At 45.6% G+C, this 26783-nt stretch overlaps 1 protein-coding gene across 4 annotated transcripts in view; it reads left to right on the top strand.

Annotated features, from left to right (window-relative positions):
* LOC138515788 (UDP-glucuronosyltransferase 2A1-like) overlaps positions 1-26783 on the top strand; it is a 428107-nt gene that overhangs the window by 77558 nt on the left and 323766 nt on the right. The window contains exon 4 of one of the 4 annotated variants that reach the window (XM_069630513.1): positions 23029-23655. The exons of 2 other annotated variants lie outside the window; for them this stretch is intronic. In XM_069630513.1, coding sequence (XP_069486614.1) covers positions 23029-23655 — 627 coding nt within the window. Of the gene's footprint in view, positions 1-22898; positions 23656-26783 lie in introns of those variants that run through there. One more of the 4 variants, XM_069630509.1, reaches the window with a different exon arrangement.

The following is a 26783-nucleotide window of genomic DNA, read 5'->3' as shown; positions in this document are numbered from 1 at the left end:
GCATTGTCTTAAATCTTCCCAAGTCTTCAGTTTCTGCTCACCCACGTCTGCCATCACAGTGTCACACTTAGCCAATGGTATAGTGTTGAAACTCTCCTTCGTACAAATGCGCCAACTTAAGTCACACAGTATCTTAAGTCACACCAGACCGGTGTGGGGTGTCTGTACTTCCGCTCTCTATATGGTAGAGGAGAGGCCCAACGGACCCCAGCCAAGATTCTCTATTTGTTAGCAATGGACGAGCAATCAAAGCCTAGCTTCTCAGGAGGTGATGCGGGCTGGTTCTTAAGTACAGTGTAGTCCCCGAACCCCCACAAAGGAATGTCCACACACTGTATTACTGAAAACACAGTCTTTATATATTTAATATTCAAAGGTATGTACACGATCACAATAACGCACTTTGTACTTGAAAGTCAATAATGATAAATATATACACGTCTAGAGTGGTACCACTAATGTTATCAAATCTCATTAAAGTGCATCAACTGTATGGTTAAAATGTCACACAGATCAATAACGAGTAAACCAGCAATAGAGATAGGCAGGGACGTAAGATGTTTCAAACAATAGGCAGAATACTGACCCCTACCACTAGGCACAGTTCTGTGTGGAGATCCCCCCATCTGGGCAACCTGTAAATAAAGATATATAGCACAAGCCCAGTCCATATATTGTTCGATAGTCTTACTTCTTCCTATTAAGGTTTTACCCCCCCAATGTACCTGGTGGAGTAGAGTTCTCCAACGATGCACCGACCGATCCTTCTTGAGTGCCTCCCTTTCAGGTGGGAGCCACGGATCGTCGAGGGGTGTTGGAGAACTTGGCGTTCGGTGTCGGGGAATCGACGGCCCTTCTTGAGTGCCCTCCCTTTAAGGCAGGAGTCACGGGTCGTCGAACGTCCGACGGTGAACAGGGTGAACTATGGCAGGGAAGTGGCAGCTTCGTTCCTAGCGGTGCTCATCGACGACAGAGCATTGGCGTCCTGCAAGGAAGAGGTGTGCGGGGCACCTCGGTGACAATAGTTCTAGACCGCAAAGAGATTATGAAGAATGGTGGGCCAGCAAGGGTGTCGAGTCGTCGGCGTCTCTGCGGTCTTTAGGTGGCGGGAAACCCACTGGTGGATGCTCCTCGGCGCGTCGACGGTCAGGCCTTCTCCAGCGGGAGACAAGCGGGTGACGATGCAGATGAGAGCGTCCGATGATCAATGGAAGTTCTTAGGCAAACGGGAGCACGGCAGCTCCGGTCGACGACGGCGGTCGTCGACAGTAGCGGACAACAGTCCGAGTGCTTCTCCTTCGAGTTCCGCAGCAGTCCCCGAATCGGGTCGGCAGCCTGTCGTAGGTCTGTCTACCAGGGAGCGTTGGCAAAGATCAGCTGTGCACGATGGTCCCTCGTAGCTCATGAGGGCGCCTTACCAGGTCCTCTCTGGGTCAGTCCTTGGAGGCACAGCAGCTTTCAGATTGTGAAGGAGAGCAACTGCAATTCTTCTCGTCCAGCAGGGCTTCAAGGTCAAGCGTCAGTTAATCCAATTACTCGTCGTAGTGGACTTCAGCTTCTGAACACGATTCCTAGCAGTGAGAGGTCCCCAGATATACTGTTGACCTCCCATTCATTCAGCTGGGTCACACTAAAGCATCCAATCACGACTACGGGCATTCATGCAGGCAGGCAGCCAATCAGGCACACGAGGTATTCAGGCCATTCACTTCTCTCCAGACACTCACAACAAGTTATGTGTATTGGGACAAGTACCGAGCCATTCAACACTCCAAGCCGCATTCATACCGGTTTCGGGTAGGGTTGTCTCAGTCATTGTGTCAACCACCAGATACTAGACACCCACAACAAAGAATGCATATTCATCACACATTCTATTCACCCAGGTCCCACCCACAGGAGGTACCCACAACATACCTCACCGGGAAGGCTCCAGCTAGTCTGACTGGGCCTTCACAACAACACCATATATGGCACTTCCATCCAACAGCCAGTCAGGGGGAAGGGACAGAGTCAGGGCTTCCCAGGACTTTGGGAAAACAAGGTAATGGGTAATAGAAAGCAAGGGGCCACCGGGGCCATCTTGTTTTCCATCAGGGATCAACTGATCCCAATGGCAGGGCCGGGGCATCCCAAAATGGAGGATACTCCGCGCACCTGTCAAATTCAGCATGGAGCTGCCACCAGCCCATACCCTGCTCTTTGGGCCATCCACAGGTGCCCAAAAACATACACTAGGGGCACAGGGTTGTACCCCCACCCATGGGTGCCCTAAGGGTATCCCACGGGTCCGTTCACCAAACCAAAAGAAAGAGAGCTGCACCGCCAGGAGTCCCACATGAACTCCTGCGCAGGAAACACGACAGAACACACGATAAAAAGCAGTAAAGGACAAGGATACGGAGGCCCTGTCCCTCCGATGTATTTCCAGCATCACAGTCGCCCCCCCCAGACTGAGGTGGAGGGTGCCTAATCTCCCACGGGATGGGCACCCTCATCCAGACGGTCAACATACCTTCTGGAAAGGCCATCTGCATTATCGTGACTCTTCCCTGGTCTGTGCTCTATGGTGAAGTCTAGCCCTTGCAGGCTAATGGACCACCTGAGCAGTTTCGGGTTTTCACCCTTCACCTGCATAAGCCACTTTAGGGGCTTATGATCTGTTTGGACCTTGAAGGTAGACCCCGTAAGGTAGGGGCTAAAATGCCTAAGGCTCCAAACTATACTAAAACATTCCTTTTCAACAGTAGCCCGCCTAAATTCTCTACCCTTGAGTTGTCTACTGATGAATATGATAGGATGTTCTCTCCCTTTGTCATCTAACTGGGACAAGACAGCTCTAATTCCGGTGTCGCAGGTATCCGTCTGTACGATAAAGGGTCGGCTGTAGTCAGGCGCACACAACACAGGTGCCCGACACAGACTTTCTTTCAAGCCTTTAAAGGCCTTCTGACAGTCTTCAGTCCAATTGACCTTCCTAGGCTGCTTGGGTGAAGTCAGAGCTGTCAGTGGTGCAGCTATGGTTCCATAGTCCGCCATGAAATTGCGATAGTACCCAGTGAGACCCAAAAAGGCTCTCACCTGGATTTGAGTAGTGGGAGTCTCCCAGTCCTGTACATCCTTTACCTTACTGGGGAGAGGTTGGATTTGACCCCCTCCTACCTCATGACCAAGATACGTGACTTTCCCCTGAGCTATCTGGCACTTGGTGGCCTTGATAGTGAGGTTAGCCCTCTTTAAGGCCTGCAACACTCTACCCAGATGTGTCAAGTGCTCTTCCCAAGTGGAACTGTAGACGGCAATGTCGTCTAAATAAGCCACACAAAAGGCTTCCAGCCCACTGAGAGCATGATTGACCAATCTCTGGAAGCTGGCAGGGGCATTCTTCAACCAAAAAGGCATGACCCTAAATTGGTAGAGTGCCTCTGGTGTAGAGAACGCTATCTTTTCCTTGGCATGGTCCGTCAGAGCTATTTGCCAATAGCCTGAGGTGAGGTCAAAGATGCTCACAAATTTAGCAGCACCTATGGTGTCCACGAGCTCATCAGCCCTGGGCAATGGGTGCGCGTCAGTTTTGGTGACGGCATTGGCTCCTTGGTAGTCCACACAGAACCTCCATTCCTTGGTACCGGCCTTGGAACTTGCTTTGGGGACAAGGACCACGGGACTGGACCTGGGACTGCTTGAGGGTTCAATAACACCCAGATCCAACATCTTGGCGACCTCAGCCTGGATGTGGTTCTTAACCGTATCTGGCATTCGGTAGCTCCTGTTCCTGACAGGCACGCTGTCACCAGTGTCAATCTCGTGCTTACACCACGGTGTAAGGCCTGGCGTCAGCGAAAACAGAGAGGCATACTGCTGGAGCAAAGTCCTGCAGGCCCTCTGCTGCTCGGTTGTCAAATCTGGAGAGAGCTGTACTCCCTCCACTGAGCCATCCTGAGGGTTGCTATGCAGCAAATCAGGAAGGGGCTCACTCTCATCCTCTTCTTGCTCTGAAGCCAGCAAGAGACATGAGACTTCTGCTCGCCTGTGGAACGGCTTGAGCCTATTAACATGGAATACCTGAGGGGCTACCCCTGGAATTCCCATGTCAACCAGATAATTGACCTCGCCCATCTTGGAGACTATCCAGAAGGGTCCCGTCCATTTATCTGCCAATGCCCGAGGCTTGGTAGGCTCCACCACGAGGACCTCCTGTCCCGCAGTCCACTCCACTTGCGATGCTTTAAGGTCATGCCAGTATTTGTTCAATTCCTGGCTGGCCTTGAGATTCGCCGTTGCTTGTCCCATCATCTGTGTCATCCTCCGTCTGAGGCCTAACACATAGTCCCCCACCTGCTTGGCGGGACTGTGAGGGGCAGCTTCCAAGCCTTCTCTGATCAAGGCGAGGGGCCCCCCTCACGGGATGTCCAAAGAGCAACTCAAAGGGGCTGAAACCAACACCCTCTTGAGGTACCTCTCGGTAAGCAAACAGCAGGCATGGCAGGAGGAGATCCCATTTCCTCCTTAGGGGCTATTCCAAAGCACCTAGCATGCCCTTGAGAGTTTTATTAAATCTCTCAACAAGACCATTGGTCTGGGGGTGATAAGAAGTGGAGAACTTATAGGTTACCCCGCATTCTTTCCACATGGTTTTCATGTAACTAGACATGAAGTTGGATCCTCGGTCAGAGACAACCTCCTTGGGGAATGCAACGCGGGTGAAAATGCCCAGGAGGGCCCGGGCAACCACCCTGGCAGTAACAGTCCAAAGGGGTATAGCCTCAGGGTACCTGGTGGCATGATCTACCAAAACCAGGATGAACCGATGTCCACCGGATGTGGGATGGTCAAGGGGACCGACGATGTCAATGCCCACCCTCTCAAATGGTGTGCCAACCACTGGCAATGGCTGCAGTGGGGCAATGACACTGCCTCCAGTCTTGCCAGACAACTGACAAGTTGGGCAGGTCCTGCAGTGGGACTCCACTTCTACTCCCATCCGGGGCCAGTAGAAATGGGCAGAGAGCCTCGGCTTAGTCTTCTTGGTAGCAAGATGACCAGCCAAGGGCACCTGATGTGCCAACTGCAGAAGGAAGGGCCTGTAAACCTGGGGTACCACCAACCTCTTGAGGGCACCAGGTTCAGGCTTAGTGGGCTCACTAACAAGGAGCTCACCCTCCCAATAAATCCGGAACGTCCTAGGTATTTCTCCTTGTGCCTCAGACAGGGCCTGTTTCTTCAGACCCTCGAGAAAGGGACACTCTCTCTGTCCTTTGCAGAAGTCTGCCCGGGAGGGACCCCCTTCAGCTAACAAGCATTGAAGATCGGGATGATCCTCCGGGTTGAGAACCTCTCCCACAGGAGAGTCTTCTGGCTCTTCTCCCACAGGAGTTGAGACGGGGTTTACCACTGGACCCAGCCCGTCCAGAGCATGGATCCCAATGGGTGCTGTAGGAACAGCAGGAAGAGAAGGGGCTCCCTCCACAGAGGTGGCCTTCTTGCTCTTCCTTCGTCGTGCCTTAGGCCGTGCCTTCGGCTCGGGTACCTGACTCACAGCCAGACCCGGTGTCACCTGTGACCTAGTGACCGCAGCAGCAGTCATGGGAAGATCATCCGCGATCAATCCCAACTCGACTAGATCGTCACCTAATAGAATGTTAGCAGGGACGTTGTCCTGAAGCAGGACAGGAAGCTTTGCTGTCTTGTCTCCAATTACGAGTGTGACTCGGGCTACAGGCGATAATTTGGGAGGCCCACCAGCTAACCTGGTGGTTCTCAGAGGAGCATCTACATAGTCCTCTGGCTTGAGCAGGGTCCTGTCTACCACTGTCATGCTTGCCCCAGTGTCTCTCAAACCAGTAGAAGGCTGGCCATTCAGGAGGACACTTCTCAAAAATCTACGGGTGTTCTGTGGGATAGTTGCCAGTACTTCCGCGTACTGGTCCCAGGCCCCAAGGGACACTAAGGAAATCTCTACGGGAGCACCAAAGGTGATCCCTGTAGAGGAGGGGAGGACGTGGCCTCCACCTCAGACATGGGGTAAGGGTAGGTCAGGCTGACAGCCTGTACACCGAGTGCCTTACCTTTACACTTGGAGTCACCCCTTTTGTGATCCAGAGCCCCACAGTCCCAACAAGTGCCGGGAGTGCGGGGTACGGTATTGGAACCACCGGGAGCCTGCTTTGCAGCAGGTGGACCACTACTCTTATTCCCACCCATAGATGACTTATCCCCCACTAGATTTTTGGGTCTTAGGAAAGGAGGGTTTAGGTTTATTCGACTGTGACTGCTTTTGGGACTCCTCAGCTTTCTGAGAGGCCCCCTTTTCTTTGTCCTTGTCCTTCCCACTGGAGTCCTTAGGGGACACCCGGTGGGTGACCCACTTGTCAGCCAACCCAGCCAGCTTTAAGGGATCCAAAATGTTCTGGTCAGCAACATACTGACGCAGCTCCGGTGAACAGGCTTCGGAAAAATGCTCAAAAAACAACAAGTGGGACAATTCAACAAAAGTTTTCACCTTGTAACCATCAATCCACGCCATCATATTCATGTGCGCAGCACTCACCCAGTCAACCCAAGACACATTCTCTCTTTTCTTAAAATCCCTGAACCTTTTAAGGTATTGGGCAGGTGTCTTGCCAAACTTGGCAATCAAAGCAGATTTCATACACTCATACTGACCCCATTCTTCCACACTCAGCTTCAGAATACAGTCATATCCAGTTTGAGGCACTCTGCTTAGCAAACACTTAGCCCAATCTCTTTTGTCAACATCATGAATTGCACAAGCCATTTCAAACGCTTCAATCCATTGGAGGATATCAGAACCCTCCAAAAACACACCAACCAAATCCTTCATAAATTTAGTGGTTGGGGACCTGACACTCTCACTGGGTTTCGCTGAAGTCTCCACTCGAGCTTTCTCTACCTGGATTCTCTGACATTCAGTGTCCTTGTCTTTGAGTTCAAGATCCCTATTCTTGAGTTCAAGATCCTTATTCTTGAGCTCCACTTGTTGAGCCAACTCCTCCTTCTTAAGCTCAGCATCTATCTCCAACTTGCGATATTCAAAGGCCAATTTCATCCTTAATAACTCAAGCTCCAAGGTATTGCTGGGGTTCGGAACAGAAGCAGCAGGAATGGTGGCATTCCCAGAAACAGATTCAGTAGAAACCCCAGGGGCAGAGTCCTCCTTGGTTGCACCCACCCCTCATCAACAGTTTCACCATCGGTCTGGTAGTCCACCAGGGCAGCTATCAGCTCAGCCCTAGACTTATCCACAAAGTCTAACTACCTGGCTTCACAAGCTCTCTGGAGAGCCTCTGAGCTCATCCGAGTCAATTTACCATTCGCAATAGACTCCAATGCTTGTAATGCAGTTATTTTGTACACACCCAAACCTTAATTTAATAAAGTGCGGCTATTTTGTAAGTGACACGGTTATACACTGATTCTTAAAACCATAATCATCCCACCGCTGCCACCAGTGTAAAGACCGGTGGGGGGTGTCTTTACTTCCGCTCTCTATATGGTAGAGGAGAGGCAAGGTGGACCCCAGCCAAGATTCTCTATTTGGTAGCAATGGACGAGCAATCAAGGCCTAGCTTCTCAGGAGGTGATGCGGGCTGGTTCTTAAGTACAGTGTAGTCCCCGAACCCCCACAAAGGAATGTCCACACACTGTATTACTGAAAACGCAGTCGTTATATAATTAATATTCAAAGGTATGTACACGATCACAATAACGCACTTTGTACTTGGAAGTCAATAATGATAAATATATACACGTCTAGAGTGGTACCACTAATGTTATCAAATCTCATTAAAGTGCATCAACTGTATGGTTAAAATGTCACACGGATCAATAACGAGTAAACCAGCAATAGAGATAGGCAGGGACGTAAAATGGTTGAAACAATAGGCAGAATACTGACCCCTACCACTAGGCACAGTTCTGTGTGGAGATCCCCCCACCTGGGCAACCTGTAAATAAAGATATATAGCACAAGCCCAGTCCATATATTGTTCGATAGTCTTACTTCTTCCTATTAAGGTTTTACCCCCCCCAATGTACCTGGTGGAGTAGAGTTCTCCGACGATGCACCGACCGATCCTTCTTGAGTGCCTCCCTTTCAGGCGGGAGCCACGGATCGTCGAGAGGTGTCGGGGAACTTGGCGTTCGGTGTCGGGGAATCGACGGCCCTTCTTGAGTGCCATCCCTTTAAGGCAGGAGTCACGGGTCGTCGAACGTCCGACGGTGAACAGGGTGAACTATGGCAGGGAAGTGGCAGCTTCGTTCCTAGCGGTGCTCGTCGACAACAGAGCATTGGCGTCCTGCAAGGAAGAGGCGTGCGGGGCACCTCGGTAACAATAGTTCTGGACCGCAAAGAGATGAAGAACGGTGTCCCAGCAAGGGCGTCGAGTCGTCGCCGTCTCTGCGGTCTTTAGGTGGCGGGAAACCCACCGGTGGATGCTCCTCGGCGTGTCGACGGTCGGGCCTTCTCCAGCGGGAGACAAGCGGGTGACAATGCAGACAAGAGCGTCCGATGATCAATGGAAGTTCTTAAGCAAACGGGAGCACGGCGGCTCCGGTCGGCGATGGCGGTCGTCGACAGTAGCGGACAACAGTCCGAGTGCTTCTCCTTGGAGTTCTGCAGAAGTCCCCGTATCGGGTCGGCAGCCTGTCGTAGGCCTGTCTACCAGGGAGCGTTGGCAAAGATCAGCTGTGCACGATGGTCCCTCGTAGCTCGCGAAGAGGGCACCTTACCAGGTCCTCTCTGGGTCAGTCCTTGGAGGCACAGCAGCTTTCAGATTGTGAAGAAGAGCAACAGCAATTCTTCTCGTCCAGCAGGGCTTTAAGGTCAAGCGTCAGTTAATCCAGTTACTCGTCGTAGTGGACTTCAGCTTCTGAACACGATTCCTAGCAGTGAGAGGTCTCCAGATATACTGTTGATCTCCCATTCATTCCGCTGGGTCACACTCAAGCATCCATCCCGACTACGGGCATTCATGCAGGCAAGCAGCCAATCAGGCACATGAGGTATTCAGGCCATTCACTTCTCTCCAGACACTCACAACAAGTTATGTGTATTGGGACAAGTACCGAGCCATTCAACACTCCAAGCCGCATTCATACCGGTTACGGGCAGGGTTGTCTCAGTCATTGTGTCAACCACCAGATACTAGACACCCACAACACAGAATGCATATTCGTCACACATTCTATTCACCCAGGTCCCACCCACAGGAGGTACCCACAACATCCATCACCGGGAAGGCTCCAGCTAGTCTGACTGGGCCTTTACAACAACACCATATATGGCACTTCCATCCAACACTAAAAAGAGCCACAGGGGGAGAGAGGGAGGTGATGACCCTGGGACCTTGGCTTTACAGTGAGGTGAATGGTGTGTCTGTCGCCAGGAGAGGACATCCACTGATACACTCGTTAATTTGTTCCAAGACAAGACAATGTTAATAAAACATTTTGATGTAAAAACCCAGTTGACTCATGTTCAATTCAAAATACAAAAGATAATCTCAACTTTATCTATATAAAGTTGATCTGTATGGAGTTATGGCAAACAAATGTATCTAAAAGAAAAACAACCACTTAATTGTGATAGCAAAACTAAGTATTTTTATTTTGGGTCACAATATGGTACCTCTAAAGAATTATTGACTAAAAAAACAACAACAATACATGTACATTATGGCTGTGGTGAAGTAGAATCAACACACCAGATCAAAAAATAAATGTCAGTGGGATAAAAGCATGGAAAAACAAAAATACTACGAACCCAGTGGGTGAGCACTCAATGACCAACATCGACTGGTAGGGGGTAGAGCATTTGTAGGTAGAACTAGCTCTATCATATACGAAAACCTATGATAATTCTTAGGTTTAATTTTGTGAAAGTCGACATATGTTTCGGCTTCCATCCAACAGCCAGTCAGGGGGAAGGGACAGAGTCAGGGCTTCCCAGGACTTTTGGGAAAACAAGGTAATGGGTAATAGAAAGCAAGGGGCCACCGGGGCCATCTTGTTTTCCATCAGGGATCAACTGATCTCAATGGCAGGGCCGGGGTATCCCAAAATGGAGGATACTCCGCGCACCTGTCAAATTCAGCATGGAGCTGCCACCAGCCCATACCCTGCTCTGTGGGCCACCCACAGGTGGCCAAAAACATATACTAGGGGCACAGGGTTGTACCCCCACCCATGGGTGCCCTAAGGGTATCCCACGGGTCCATTCACCAAACCAAAAGAAAGAGAGCTGCACCGCCAGGAGTCCCACATGAACTCCTGCGCGCGAAACACGACAGAACACACGATAAAAAGCAGTAAAGGACAAGGATACGGAGGCCCTTTCCCTCCGATGCATTTCCAGCATCACACTTAAGTCACACAGTATCTTCAAGATTGAGTTTTATTTACATGTGCCCTTCTGGTAACACGTGTTTCGGCAACACTGAAGTGCCCTTTTCAAACCAGGGCTATTAGATCTTTGGTCACATTAAACATAGCGAAATAAACATGTTAATTAATCAAAGTGTAAATAAATGATAAACATTTTTGTTACGTATTAAGCCAACCGAAAATAATAAAATATTGTTAATATCACAATTCGGTGAGAAGACAGAGAAAACAAAGGATGGGTGACGGGGAGGATTTTTCTGAAAGAGATATGCACAAAGAAAAAAGAATAATCATGAATATTAAATGTTATTTCTTATTATTGGTCATTTCAAACATTTTTGCAATCTTATATCTTAATTATTCACGTGTTTGTAACTCGCATTGGAGATAACTAGCTTACAAAATTTCTCAACATGATTGTTACATTTAGATCGACACATATATGCAGTTAGTCAATTTCAATTGCTAATGATGATTTGTGTATTGCTTGACTGTATATGGTATGTGTCAACAAGGACTCGGTGTCCCACTAACCTTAAACTAAAACTGGGTTTGAAGAATATAAAAAACAAATGTTTTCTGTAAACTCAACACCATTTGCTATTTTTGAAATAAATGTTACCTGTTTACTTGTTATGCCGTAATGAATTAATTGCAGTCTGTTCGAGTACGTAGTAACCGGGTTAAATCCCTGAGAAAAAGATAGTTCTTATTATCTTAACATTAGTTGTTGTCTAATTTTGAGCTGTTCGGTAGCATTGCTTCTTATTTGTTTTTTGTCATGCCATATCGACTTTAGTAACTTGCGCTGACTGGGCCGCAATGTGCAGACTATCTGCTTTTTATACCGCCTTATAACAAATGCACGTTATACTTCTTGTGCACGTTTATATTATATAATGCCATATGTGTCGCCAGTGTTCTTGCGCTGGCAGGCACACGTCTAAGCTGTGTGTTTGTACACATTACGAACATTTGTGTAGGCTATCTACTTTATAAAGTCCCTAAATGCAGATTTGCATCGCATTTCTCTTGCGCTTATGTTTTCAGAATTGCCGTGTATGACGGCGAGTACTTCCATACCGCTTGACAACCATTTAAACTAAATAGAGAGAGCTTACAGTTCAAATCTGGGCTCCTATGCCTCACGTATCAACCTGTGTTGTCTCCAAATCACTGTTTTTATGAATTTTAGGAGGACGTGTTGTCAGCCGGCGTCATGGCAACACAGAAGTCCTTTCTTTGTTGCCATGATCGCGTCAGCCATCTTTTGGGGTGATTTGTATGCATCCTAATGGTGAAACGTCTTTATGACACTGCACACTTACCCTCGAGTCAAATCGACGATGTTCAGAGTTGAAATATTTTGCTGCTGTCATGCAAAGAATATGTACTAATTAGTTTAATCATTTGGACACTTTGCTCAGAATTTATGTAATATATTTTTCGACAATTTGTTGGACACATTTTTTAAAAAAATATGTTAAATTAAAAATGCACATTTGTTTGTATGTCTATATTTTTTTAACCCCATAGGTTTTGACCTCAAACTTTAAGTATGTGCAAATGTTTGAAATGCAGTATGATATATACGTTTGACTGCCAGCGTGCATTGCATTTTCCTGATCCTTATTTATTAATGTGGCCTTTTAAGATACCATATATCTTTGTGTGCTTGCAACTGCTGCACCGTAAAACTGATTCTTAGCTCGATCCTATAGGAAAGTTAAATGTTTGAAGGGTGTGGTATACTGTCTCCTGTCAAATGTGAGGCCATGCATCTCCCTTGTCCATTCTATCTTTGTACGATGGGAAATGTTGCAATTACGTTTCAATTCCCCAATGCCCATTCTGCATATTCATAAGAAACAGTACATTTCACTGTCTGTATTCAAACCAAATTTAAGGGCTTGAAAGTGACAAATAAATCGGGCTTTTGATTGCCGTAGTGCCATCTCTAGATCACCACCTCTTCTGCCAAGCCTTTCTTGCTTCAAACCAATAAATCTGATGTCTTTTTTATCAGCCATTTGATGTTCTTGTTGCCAATGTGCCGCTAATGGTAAAGTCTGATTTTGGCTGCCAATGCCCGCTAAATGCTCCCGAATACGTATACGGAGTTGACAGATCGTACTTCCAATATATATTTTTTGGCAAACACATATTATGGCATACACCACATGCTTAGTCTTGCAATTAATGTCCTGTCAAATGTTCGTATGGATTCCACAATTGTCTTGCAACCTGGTTGATGGGGCGTGGGCGTGGGCGTATCGACACATGGAACATGTCCCACATTTTCTGAATCCAAATGTTGCTGCTGTTAGCCAGTTGGATGGCTGGTTCGTGTTGTTGCTTGGTAACTATGAGGGACTGACATAGTTCCTTAATGTCATAGCTCTGGTGAATACAATTTGTGGTTTCTTTTGAGTAAAAGCTGTTAGGTGTGGGTCGAGTTGTAAAAGATGCCAGTTTCGGTTTAATATCTGTCTGATCTTGGAGTGGTCATAGGAATATGATGTGATGAAACGGACATTTTCAGATTATGGTTCTCTAACTTGTTTTTTGTATAGGATTTCTGACTGCTTCATCGCTAACGCTTTGTCCAATGCTTGGTTGATGCGTTTTATTTTGTATCCTCTTTGTTTAAATCTTGATGAAAGCAAATCACATTCTTTTTCATACTGCGATTGTTCTTTGCAGTTACGTCTTGCACGTATGTATTCCCCCGCTGGGATGTTGTCTTTGACCTTTTGTAAATGGCAACTAGTTGCAAATAAAGTTGAATTTACTTCAGTTGGTTTCCGGAATGTTTTTGTGTTTATTTGATTCTTCTCTATGTAAATTGTAAGATCCAAAAAATTGATGTATGTGCTGCTGATTTCCGAAGTAAACTGAATTCCATATTTGTTGTTATTGATCCGTTCAATTAACTGTTCTAATTGTTGCTTTTCTCCTTTCCAAATTAGGAGGATATCGTCAATATAACGGGCCCACACAACCATATGCTCCCTATATTGACTGTCAGTGTAGACTATGTCATCATCCAGCATCCCCATAAATAAATTGGCCAATGCCGGGGCATTGTACCCATTGCCACTCCCTGTCGTTGATGGTAATAATTGTCATCGAACATGAACACATTCAAATCAAGTGTTGCTTTTAGCATTTCTTTAAGCATGTGTATTTGTTGAAAATGCGATGCGCTGGTGTCTTTTTAAACATAATCAATCTTTTGAATAGCCAAATGGTGTTGAATTGAGGTATACAGTGCCCGAACATCAAGCGATGCAAGGATGTATTCAGGTTGCCATTGGATGTCATTCAAGATCTGTATCGTATGAGTAGTGTCTTTCAAGTACGCATTTAATTTGAGTACCTCTGGATTGAGAAGGTTGTCGGTGTATTCGGAAATGTTTTCAGTGGCTCCTCCATTGCCACTTACAATAGGCCTTCCCTCTGGTATTTGTTGATAAGCTTTGTGCAACTTTGGCAAAAAATATATCGTTGGCATGCGTGGGTGTTGAATGAACAGGTATTTTTTCTCATCATCTGTTATGTTGCCCTGTTGGTGCCAATGATTGATCATTTGTTGTAATTCGAAAACAATATTTGTCTGCAGATTGGACGGTAACTTTTCGTAGCAGTCTGGGATCGTTAAATGCTGGTATGCCATGGTTAAATAGTCCTGCCGATTCATGACTATAACATTGCCCCATTTGTCTGCCTCTTTTATTACTATAGTTCTGTCTTTTTTTAGGTTTTCCAATGCTCTTTTTTCGGATGGGTTCAGGTTGTGGATGACTTGTATGTTGCTTTTGTTCCTCTGAACTAATTGATGGATATCATTGAGAACCGCCTTATGAAAAACATCAATAATATTTTCAGGTGCTAACTGTGGTATAAATTTGGACCTCGTCTTGAGTTCTACATCTGTCAAATATCCAGGTGTCACTTTAAGTTCTTGCAGTGTGTGGGTGATTTCATATGTCTCTGGCTCATCAAGAGCTCTTAAGAGATGTATGTTTTCAATGTCCTGCATAGTTGATCGACTTTCCTGTGTGTGTGGTACACTGGCCACATGTTTCTTGGTCGGTGTGGCAAAGAAATTCTTAAGTTTCAATTTTCGTGTGTATTTAAATAGGTCTATCTGTAAATGGATGGGATTAAATCTGCATTTGGGAGCAAATGATAGTCCTTTATTCAATACTGCAACTTTCTCACTGGTGAGTTCTCTGTCTGATAAATTGAGTACCAAGTTATTCATTTGCGATTCCTTGCATCTCTTGTGTTTGCTCATGTTAATCTTTTGAATTTGTCTTGTGCGTCGGGATTTCTCGTGTCTCCCCTCCGCCCTCCTTCCTCTCCTCCTGGTGTAGGTGGACCACTTTGAGAGACGGTAGGAAGGCGAAAACAGACTTGCTTCGTAGGGAGATCTCTGTTCCTTTTCTTGTATCTATGTATTTGATTGATGAAACCTGATTTTTCCGGGATAGTGATTGTTCCATCTGCGCTCTCTGATGCCGATGATGCATCTTCAGCGTCTGAGGATCCAGATGATATATTAGGTGTACTGGTCTTGGATATGGGTTTAGTATATTTAATGTACTTTTCTTGAAAAGTGTACACCCTGTCTTCACGGTAGTCCCGCTCATCTCTGAAGAATTTTGGCAATTTTCTGAGTTTTATCTCATCCTGATAATCTTTTAGGATCTCATGTAATTTTAAATAATTATTTTCTTTCGTGACTTCCAAGGACTTCATTTCGACAATTTCTTTCTTGATTGTTTCTATCTGTGTGGTAACTTTCTTGTGCTCTCTCGAGGCATGCTCTACAAGGAGCTCTAACATATTTCTGGAGCTTGAAGTCAGGTTCTGTTCCCACTGTTCAGCAAGATTCTTATCGACATCGCTTGTAAAGTTGGGAAAAATCAAGATTCGCAAACCTCTGGGTATTTGTTGATTGGTGATGTAATTTTTAAGTGATATAATCTCCCAGTACTTATCAATTTCTTTCTTGGAAGCTCTTTCTAATTTAATACATTTGTACCTGAAATCTTAAGGTTTGGGAGTAGTATTTGTGAATGCATGTACATTACTTCCTCGTGCTGTGAACAGATTCTTGGACTCCTCATCTCTGTTCAGTAAATATTCTGCCATCTTGCTGGTCTTGGTAGAATTTGTGTGTCGGCGTGTAGTTCATCAAATGTACACAGTAAATGGGGTGATTTGACGCCAACCTTCACATTCTGCAACCTGATATTATACAGATTCTCGTAATATCAATATGTTTGTCGCATTTCGCAGGAGAGGTAGGGGTACACACCCCCACCTCTATGGAGAAAATGGTATAGTGTTGGAACTCTCCTTCGTACAAATGCGCCAACTTAAGTCACACAGTATCTTCAAGATTGAGTTTTATTTACATGTGCCATTCTGGTAACACGTGTTTCGGCAACACTGAAGTGCCTTTTTCAAACCAGGGCTATTAGATCATTGGTCACATTAAACATAGCGAAATAAACATGTAAATAATCAAAGTGTAAATAAATGATAAACATTTTTGTTCACACTTAGCCAAGCCTTCCCCTCAAAACCTTCATGGATGACCTGAGTTTAGGTTTTGGCACCACTCCCTGTCAAATGTCTGCCATTTTGCTATTTTTGCTGTTCAGGGATAAAATCTTGGACCGGCCCGGTAAGGCAGGTTTGCTTCCTCCGTTCAGGTCCTAGTACATTCATCCGCAGTGTGATTAGGGTTCAATGCTGCAGGATCTAGCCACAGGCTCCATGCTTTTGGGGTAAATCAGCATCAGAGTTCCTCAATGACGTCTCTTTGTGGCTGTCATTTTCTTTTGTGTCAGGATGTGGGAGAATCACAACATTTCACCTTCTTGCTTCTCCTAGGGTATTTACATTTCTCCCGAATTCAGGCAAGACCATCTTGTCTCCTTCTTCACCTATGGCTTAATTTCATGTTCTTTTAGTGGAGTGTTAAAGCATATTTTAGGTGTAAAGCTTCTGGAGAAAATAAGGGGTCCACCTATATTATGTCCTCCCTGTCTATATCCCAATTACTATATTTTAAATGCAAGCATGCCTATAGCTTTCCCTAATTCTTAAAGTTGATTGTTTATAATTGTCATTAAACATAATGTATTAAAACATTTCAGTCTCAAATTCTCAACAGGATAACATTGCCTATCCCGTAAGTCAAAGATTATATTGTCACTTCCTATGATACCACTAGGGGCAGGGTGGTCAAACAGTACCTCACTTCCACTATCTCCACTATCTCAGAGAATTTAGCAAATTTAACACACATCTGTTCTGCAGAAAAAATACAATTGGATGTCGAACTATAGCAAGAGAGATCATGAGCTACAGGATTTGGCAACTTATATAAAAGCACGGTTTGGCCATCTTGGGATGTAGTCTGTGCATGTGGTATTCTGGTGTATGAACTTTATCCTCTGACTACAACTGAAGGAAAGGACAATGTTCCTTTCCATCTCAACACTGACTCTGTGTTGTGTACTGAAAGAAGTACTTTTTTGAATTACCACTGACCCTTCAGGATTTTCTGGATGTAAATGCTCAGTGGTTACCTACTTGTGAGCGCATCATCTTCAAGACCCTAGTCTTCACTCACAAATGCCTGAGGTACCTGTCACAGAAATTCACCAAGGCTCATTCATCAAGGCCCACCCACTCGCTCTACTCTCACCAATTTACCATCTCAAGATTCAAGAGAAAGAGATCAGGGGACGGGGGTTCCCAGTCACTGCTGCCAAGAATTGGAACTACTAACCTCTGACATTGAGATCCGAACAATCTTACTGGAAATTCAGGAAACATCTTAAGACTTTACTCTTCTCCTCGAAGGGGCAATCGTTTCAACTGTTCGCATGTACCTATTCTTCCATAAGCGTCACAATTGATACCACTACCTGTAACCAGTGCTTAATAAATGCATTAATAAATAAATAATGTTGACTCTGTACCTTTGGTTCAACATTATTGTTTCTCTCTTTCAACCTCTTTTGTTCCACTTTTTTCGACATCCCCTTTTCTGTACCACATTTCTCTTCAGTGCAGCTCAATTTATACCTGTCTCTCCACCCTTCTTTCAGGCAGTTGTCTTTACCTTTTGCAATTCTCTGGAGCTATCTCAAAGGCATTACATAGGTGTGCTGATAACTCAATGTGTGACAGAAAATTGCATGGGTTCCCCATGACTGTTTCTTGTAGCGGGATGGTGGATAAGCTAGGAACATATCAGAAAATAAGCACAGGATATATTTGAATTGGCTAATTGCAGGTGTGTTGAAAGAAGAAAAGAAAATTCCCTGCCCTCCCTTCTAAAAAAAATCAAATACATTTCTCCGGGGTACACGTGGTTGCCTTCACTCAGGCACGATTATTTACTAGCGGGCCACATTCTATGGCTTTGGACAGAGTTACAATCATCCACAGGAGTCGGTTAGTGTTTCTATGGGTTATCTGATCCAGTCAATCTTGCCTCAAATAATATTTCTCCTCAATATGTATTCCCTCTTCTTTTAGACTGCATTTTCCCTCAATTTCAGTGAGTAATTCGACCCTTGATTTCTGATTGGAGTCTGTTAGAATATTTTCCATTTGGAAGGCTGCCTCTTGCTCCTCCTTCCTCTATTGATTTAGACAGACAGTGCTTTTCCTGTATTTTTGTGTATTCTTCCTGGAATTCCTCAGCGTTCCAGTGGGACTTTTCTGGGACAGACATGTCTTTCGTTGCCTTGGCTTTCTGTTCTTCATCAATGTTCTGAAGGCAGGGACATGACAACCTTAGATCTAAATATAAACTCACTCATTTTCAGACAGAGATGTTCTGGCTGCATGGAACTGTAGTACTCATCCTATATCCAATGCTTATTCCCTTTTTTTCAGATAGTAGAAAGGGTAATAGATAACATGACGTATCAAGACTGAAGAAAGGACACAACTCTTATCTGACATACTTCTGTAATTCTTCTTGATTCCTGAGATCATACCTAAAATCATCTCTGGCTTGAAGAACTCAGTGTTTCAGAATTTACCATGACATACCGGGTGCTTGGCTGGTCAATATTTGTCTACTTTGGTCATTGGGAATTGCAGGGAATGACTGACAGCTATAGAACAAGAGAGCTGTGTAGTTTATGTTCTTCGAGAAGAGAAACTGGACATGCCTCTGCATCTACTTAGAGGATTTCAGATGAAAATATATTTCATATGTTTTCAAAGAAGAATCTAACACACTGGACCCGATTCATAGAATTGTTTGCACACTGAAAAGTGACTTTGCACACTTTTCAGTGCGCAAAAGTCCTTTTACTGATTCATGGATCAAACTTTGCATGCCTTTCACGGACTTTGCACAGGTCCATCACATCTTTGCGTACAGTCGAGCGCTTTGCGCGACACTCAACGCAAAGTGTGGGATGGGCCTATGCAAAGAAATAAATACAGGGAGGAACATTCCTATTCCCCATTCTCTCGGAAAAATTAGGAAGAACAAGGAATAAACGTGGGCGTGTTGAGGGATGGGCCACACAAAGGAAGTGCATGCCCAGTCAAGTGCAATCCTAGTCATGAATTTCAACATGCAACTTCACGCCGGGAACTCACGAAAAACCTTGTGATCTTACAGCCACATGATAGGAGGCGCAAATCAGTAAGCACATAGGAACCGACGTGCAAAGGTAACATTTACATAGTAATTTAGGGGTGATGGCATGTAGTTGAGGTGCTGCTTGCAGTTAGGGGTGATCTTATGCAGATTAATGGGCTGCTGCCTTGAATTACTAGGCTTCCTACGCAGAGTAACCGGGCGCTGCCTTGAGTAACGTGAAATGGAACGCAGTTTAACGGGGTGCAGTTTTGGGTTATGGGGATCATATGCAGTCTCACCGGGGTGCTGCCTTGGTTGCGGGGGGATGGGCTGCAGTATTGCTGGGGTGCAGGATGGTGGGGATAAGGTAGGCACAATTGTTCCTATATATCGCTGGTTTTGGTTTGCGTGTGGGCGTCTTACGGGCATTCCGCCCGCTAATCTATTTTCGTTGCGCCTCGGGTTACTTTGCAGTTAGAAATCCATGAATACGTGGAACATGCAAAAAAAATGTGCATGCTAGTAGGCGCAAAGTTGCTTTACGTGCTAAGTACTTTGCATGGAATTTGCGCTTTTTCTATGAATCGTCGCCACTGTGTTTCCCTGGAATCCATCTGTGTTTATCCGCCTGTAGTCTTGTCTGCTGGGTAGTCATGGGAAAGGCTTCTCATCAGCACTGTGTATTAATCTGCTTTTGAGAGTTTTATTCAATATGGGAAAACCCTTACCAACGTGAAATGCGTCTCTGTTAGGTGAGCACTCGTATTATTTATCACCCCTTTAAGATTTAAGACTCAAGAAAGTTTCGAAAATGTCATCAGATATAGCAGTTTGTGAAGTCTATAATCGTGTGAGCCTTAGCTATCATGTTACTGTCTTGAGCCGAAAGGACAATATTGGGACACACCTCTATTTATAAGAGCGCCGCGCGCTGACGAACACTCTGTTCCTGCTCACCCTTTCAGCGGTGCCTGATCAACGAAGGGAACAGCCAGGTGAGTGCCCACCTGTGAATCCCACTTTTCACCATCAATTGGCAAAAGGGTTATCTTTTACATCGCTTTCTATTAGGTGTCATACGCTTTGCTGTATTGCTCTCTGAATTTTCACAAGTGGGTTTTGTTAGTGTGACTTGATCGCAATGATTTGTTGGAGCGGGGCTTGTAGGGACTTGCTTTGCAGACAAACAACTACAAAATAGTGTGACTGGGCTTGAGGTAAACAGCCTGTTACTGGATTACAGCATTTTTGGGTGAAATGTTGCCATATAAGATGAAAGGCTTGTAATTAACAATGCCAAAGAGAATCCTCAAATTTTAAAAGCCAATTTGCCACAGGTTGGCTCGCACGTTGTGATCTCTTAAAAAACAACCATGTTGGCTTTCTGAAAACAATATCCAGATTTGTTCCAACCCTGACTTCTCCCAAAGAGCAACAACATTCCAGAATGTTCAAAGTGCTCCCAGGTAGAATAGTGATCCCTAAAAGTAGGCATATATTTTAAATATGTCGTTTGTAATTTAATTCCCCTTTACTAACAAAGTGTGGGATACGAGCGCCGAGACTAGGGCCTCAATTGAGTATGCCGGTAACAGTAAAAATATGTGGCATTGTTAATAACTGCCATTTTTAAAATACCACTAACTATGAACTGTGATTGTAAAGTCATTTACGGAAGGGATACAAAAACGTCAAGCATGGTTTACAAATGGGTTCTTTTTGGACCTCATGAAATATCCCATTTGATCCCAACTTATAACTCAGTGGTATTTTAAATATAGGAAACATTTAAAATGCCAACGGTTTTTACTCTTACAACCGTAGACAAAGTCAGTGCAGATGCAAAGCTAAAAAGGCTGCACTTAGAATGGGAGCAGTGATATGCACAGATTTTAAGGATGGCCATAAGCACACTACATATGCTCAGAAACATTGCCCGCGATAAGAATGCTTTCCAGATAGGAGTCCAACACTGTGTACATGTGCAGTTAAAAAAAGCACCCATCTTGACTGGGAGCTTAATGAAGCCACATAGATTCCGTTTGCCACTGTTGAGAGAATCCGCCACTGTTGGGAGATTGCACGCCCTCTATCGCATTCCAAATGCCACTGTTGAGAGATTGCACTTTCTCAATCGGATTCCAACTGCCACTGTTTGGAGATTGCACGCCCTCTATCGCATTCCAAATGCCACTGTTGGGAGATTGCACTTTCTCAATCGGATTCCAGCTGCCACTGTTGGGAGATTGCACGCCCTCTATCGCATTCCAAATGCCCCTGTTGAGAGATTGCACTTTCTCAATCGGATTCCAGCTGCCAGTGTTGGGAGATTGCACGCCCTCTATCGCATTCCAAATGCCCCTGTTGAGAAATTACACTTTCTCGATCCAATTCCAAGCACCACAAGTGAGAGACTGCACTTTCTCAATCGAATTTCAAGTCCTATAGGACTCCATGGGGATTGGAAATAACCGTACGGCTGCCGCCTGTGATATCCCAGTAGCACAGGCCCTAAGTCTCTCCCATACATTTCCCTAAGATGAACATTTTTGAAAGCTAGAGCCAGGACAAATAATCAGTGTTTTGATAGCCTAATTATCTACACTCAATGGGCATCTGTGATGTCAAGGTGGTGAGAGTGGATCTTCAAGAAAAATAAGTCTGCAGAAACATGTTACCGCCATGTATCATCACTGAATAGCATTAAGCACTGTCCATGGGCACACGAATAGCATCATTGTGCTGGCACAGAATTGCCTTTGGTGGTATTAGCGGTGTGCTGGGTGGAATACTTTGGCTTAAGATGCACCTATTATGTGAGAATAATACTTAAATACCGCAGAGATACACACCTAAAAAAGCTTCTGTTGAGTCTGGTGGTTTCATGGTTGTGAAAGCATCAACGAAAGAGAAGCATAATTATGGCACATCAACTCAGATATATTTTATTTATTTATTTTAACATTTGTAGAGCGCACACAAACCCGTGGGAATCAAGGCACTAGTCCCAGTTAACTGGCCCAGATTGGGCGGGCATAGTTACGATAAACACAGGACAAGCTACCTTAAACCTTATATCTTTGTCAAGCTGCTACACTCTGACTTACTCCTGGAGAGAGACTTCAGTTCACAAAGACGTTACCTGTACTAACACTGACTCACTCTTCACTTACTCCTGGAGAGAGACTTCAGTTCACAAAGACGCTACCCGTATTAACTCTGACTCACTCTTCACTTACTCCTGGAGAGAGACTTCAGTTCACAAAGACGTTACCTGTACTAACACTGACTCACTCTTCACTTACTCCTGGAGAGAGACTTCAGTTCACAAAGACGTTACCTGTACTAACACTGACTCACTCTTCACTTACTCCTGGAGAGAGACTTCAGTTCACGAAGACGCTACCCGTATTAACTCTGACTTACTTCTCAGTAACTGCTGGAGAGAGAGACTTCAGTTCACCTGTGGTAATGATGACTTTCTCCTGGAAAGAGAGAGTATGCCAGAGTTAAAACTGGTAACTTCTTTGAGAATCAAATAGCCTCTCCCTGAGTGTAACTCAGAGTTACTCCTGGGTCCAGATTTACCATGGTAGTTTTAGCTACATAGTAACAAGTAAATGAAGGGTTTGATTGGACGGCAGAATACAAGCTATCTGAACTATTAAACAATCTGCTGGCAACTTTAAAAAACTAAAAACAGGATTGTATTTTATTTTCCAGTGAATTATGCTGAAACTATCTTATTTCTAAGGAGCATGATATGAAGCTTTGTTCCATAATCATTAGGTGAGTTTGTTCGGCAAAGTTAGCATTCATTTTAGCATTCCAGAAAACCATCGACTTGAGGACATATCCACATTTCACGTGACTCAATATGGCTCTGTTGATGGATGCGGTTACATCAAAGAAGCTGCCCCAAGTGATACTTCTTCAGGTAATTCTGGCCGGAGCAGTTCTTTGCGGGAATGTACTTATCTGGCCCACCGAAGGCAGCCATTGGTTGAATGTTAAGATCATCATTCAAGAACTCATTGACAGAGGCCACAATGTCACAGTCGTAGTGTCCTCCGCCTCGCCTTATGTGAAGCCCAGTGGCACAGCCTCGCTGGTAAGGTATGAAATTTTCCAAGTTCCCTTTGGACAGGACCACGTAAACACACTTATTGAGGACATTATGAAGGTCTGGATGTATGAGAAGCAACACCTGAATACATGGCAATTCTACAAGCGGTTCAGTCAACTGGCTCTCCGGTTAAATGAGTACAATAGAAACCTTTGCAACGCAGTGCTGGAAAACGGGGCTTTAATGACGAGGCTGGGCAAGAGCAAGTTTGATGTACTTTTATCAGACCCCGTCAATATCTGTGGTGACCTCATCGCTGTGACACTGGGGCTTCCATTTGTTTACACCCTTCGCTTCACACCAGCGTCTACCGTGGAGCGGCACTGTGGGAAGATACCGGCGCCCCCATCCTACGTGCCGGCCACGCTGTCTGAATTTTCGGATGTGATGTCTCTGACTGAAAGAGTACAGAATTTTGTATCCTACCTAGTCCAAGATGCTGCGTTTCAGTCCATCTGGGGTGGATGGGATGACTACTACAGCAAAGTTCTGGGTAAGTCAACACATCTTCATTCAAAAATATGTGTGCCTTGTGCAGGAGTGTTGAGTTCTGTTGCATGGATCAAAGTTTCAGTAATGTTGCCTGTAATTCACAATAGGTAAGAATTCTGGGGGACTCAAGCACTCTGTATTCAATTTAACAAGGCTGGGGCAGTGTCTAGGTAGGTGGGGTGCCTTTACAAGCTAGAATAACGGGTTATGGACAAAATATAAATAATCAGAAATTGAAGGTATATGGCCAGCATATATTTAATTACAATGCAAATTGCTACAAAAAAGTGGGTTGTTTTCACCTTGTATTAAATAGAATGCAAACAATTGCAACAAAAAACAACTGCCATTTCTTTTTCTGTGACTAGCAGTACAGCTCATACACTCGCATATGAGAAAATGATGTGTGCAGTCAACCACTGAAGGCCTGCCGATGATAACATGTGACTAATGTGGCAATGCTAACGTAATTTCATTACCAGTCAACTCCAGTGTGCAGTGGCATTAAGTGAAATGCCTCTGTGCATAATTACACACCTGGCGCACATCATAACTGATGCACTGGACGGGTTCCTATGCACACAGCCTTATTACATAAGGGCGTTTAAGAGAACTGGAGCAAGCTAGCACTTCTTTCAAGTGCACAAATGTACTTCGTCCTTATCGGGATGGCTCTCAGGCCAAGTCACATCAGTGGTGAGGTTTGTGTCTCCATAGAGCAGAGGCCCGGGGCCCAGGTCAACACCTCTTCACTGCGGCATCCGTGGGCTGCCTTTGAGGGCCATGCCGGAGAGTCTGTGGGGAATCCTGGTCACAGCAGACTTTGTATTTGTATCTACTGAGCAAGAGGATAAAAGCTACAACCAAAACACTGCACTAGAGGGCAACGTTAGGGAGCGGAGCAAGCCATTGCTGGGCGTTTTGCAGAGGATGATGGAGTTGATGATCCTGTAAAAGTGGGGGAAAATACATTTAAGAACATTGAGTGGGGATGCCACAGATGAGCAACATTGAATATCAACACAATGTGCAGAGAGATTGACATTATTTACGCTGAATACTGATTTGTGCATTTGAATATAATGCAGAAGGCGGGCTATGATAGTTGCGAGATTTGACTTCTGTGCAGCCTTCCGGTGCACCACCCTTGGCTAGGAAGATGGGTTTTAGAGAAGTTGTAAAAGCCAAAGCGAGAGGCAATGTTTTGGCTCTTGTGGGGAAGAGGCAGTTCAAAGGGCGGGGTGTACAGATGGTGAAGGATTGGAAGCAGGGCGATGATCCGGGATAGGGGACAATCAAAGCTGGGCCTGGAAATTAGGGTGTGAGGAGAAGAGCACATTTTGAGGGATAGGGCAGATGTATAGGAGTAAAGTGAATGGGGAAAAGTAGTGGCAGAAGCAATGGAGAGTGCAAAATATTAGAAGAAAAGGCAGGACATGAAGAGAGAGGGCAGATGTTTGAGCTTTATCTTCCCAAACCTTGCCCACCCAAGAGAGCCACTTATTGGGTCTTACTGCTTGACTCATCCAAAAGTTCCTATATATTCCATATTGTGCAGCATTACACATGCCATGGTGATCTTGGACACCTTCTCATGGCTGTAGATGAGTGCCCTACCCGACCGGCTGAGGCAACGAAATCGTGTCTTCAACGGGCCAATGATCTGCTCAATATCCACACGTGTACGGGTATGGGAACGACTGTAGTCCTCCTCGTGCCTGTTCTGTGGGTTTCGGACAGGGGTCATGAGCCACGGCTTCAAGGGATAGCCACCATCACCTGCATGAGAGGGTAATGAAGGTAAGTGTTTGTACATTCATGGCAGACAACTGAACTAGACATACATGGCAGCAGGTGATTTCTGCCCATATGCACATGTCCCTGGATGGATTGACCCCATTTCTAGCCCCGCTATGTGTCCTGTGCAATGGAATGATGGAGGGGTGGCATCCTAAAGATGGTTTATGGTGTGCACTCACATCTTGGACCAAGTGCATCGTATATGCATGCAGCACTCTTGGGGTCAAATCATTGATGTGCTGTGTTCTGTGGAATTTGGTAGTCATGTGTCGTTTCACTTGCATTGGGGGGCTCAGTGTTCGGTGAGATGCACATCGTGCACTGCCTTCAACATTTCCACGCAGGTGGAGTATGCTTCTCCCCCCCCTTCCCACCCAGGTGGTGTATGTAGCCACACACCTCACAACCCTGATGCACTGCCATGGCCCAGTCAGGCAACTCACCAAGCAGCCAGACACGTGGTCCAGCATGTTGCTCCATATAGCGTGGTAGCGTGGAGTTCCGCAGGACCAAAGAGTCATGAGTTGATCCGGGATGTCGGGCATAGCAATGTGTGATGATCTTGCTGGCGTTGCATACCATCTGCACGTTGATGGAGTGGTATTGCTTGTGGTTGCGATACGCCACCTGCATGGCATGCGGGACCACCAACTACACATGGGTGAAGTCAAGTGCACCTATACAATTTGGCATGCCTGCCAATGCATGGAGGGCAACATTTGTATCGAATATCTCCTGGGGAGTCCGTGGTAGCGATATGTGGTCCCTTGTGTGCTTGAAGAGGGCATCCAGCACTTGGGTCAGTATCCGTGAATATATGGGTTGTGATATGCCATGCTTGTGCCGCACTGAGTGCTGGTAGGTGCCTGTGGCAAGGAAGTGCAGAACAGACATTACCTTCAGTAGAGGGGGGATGGCGGTACGTATTTATATGAGGCTCATTATGTCGTTGTGTATCAGGTCCACTACAGTGGTGATGGTGTCACGGTCAAGCCGGTACAGGGTGTGGGCCTGCTCCGGTGTCAGGTTGAAGGGTGTGGCTCTGTTGTGAGAGATTGGGGGCTGCCGGCGTGGTAACGGTGGCTGCACTGGTGGGGCATGCTGGGCCTGTCTCTCCCTCCTTCTCCTCCTGAATCTCCTCTGTGGTGGGGCCTGTTGTTGTTGTTGTTGTAGTTGAGGCCTTGCAAGCAGGGCCACCAGCTCCAGTTATGCTACCACTATTGGTATCATCTTGGTGTGGGAGGGGGCGAGGTGTGTGGGTGTGCTCCTTTTGTACTGGCCCTGACTCCATTGCCTCCACCTGTGCTAATTGTGTGCACCTGTGGCACT

Source organism: Ambystoma mexicanum, chromosome 6q, assembly GCF_040938575.1.
Source record: "Ambystoma mexicanum isolate Mex_15411 chromosome 6q, UKY_AmexF1_1, whole genome shotgun sequence".
Classification (NCBI taxonomy): Eukaryota; Metazoa; Chordata; class Amphibia; order Caudata; family Ambystomatidae; genus Ambystoma; species Ambystoma mexicanum.
This window is presented reverse-complemented; position numbering and strand designations above follow the sequence as displayed.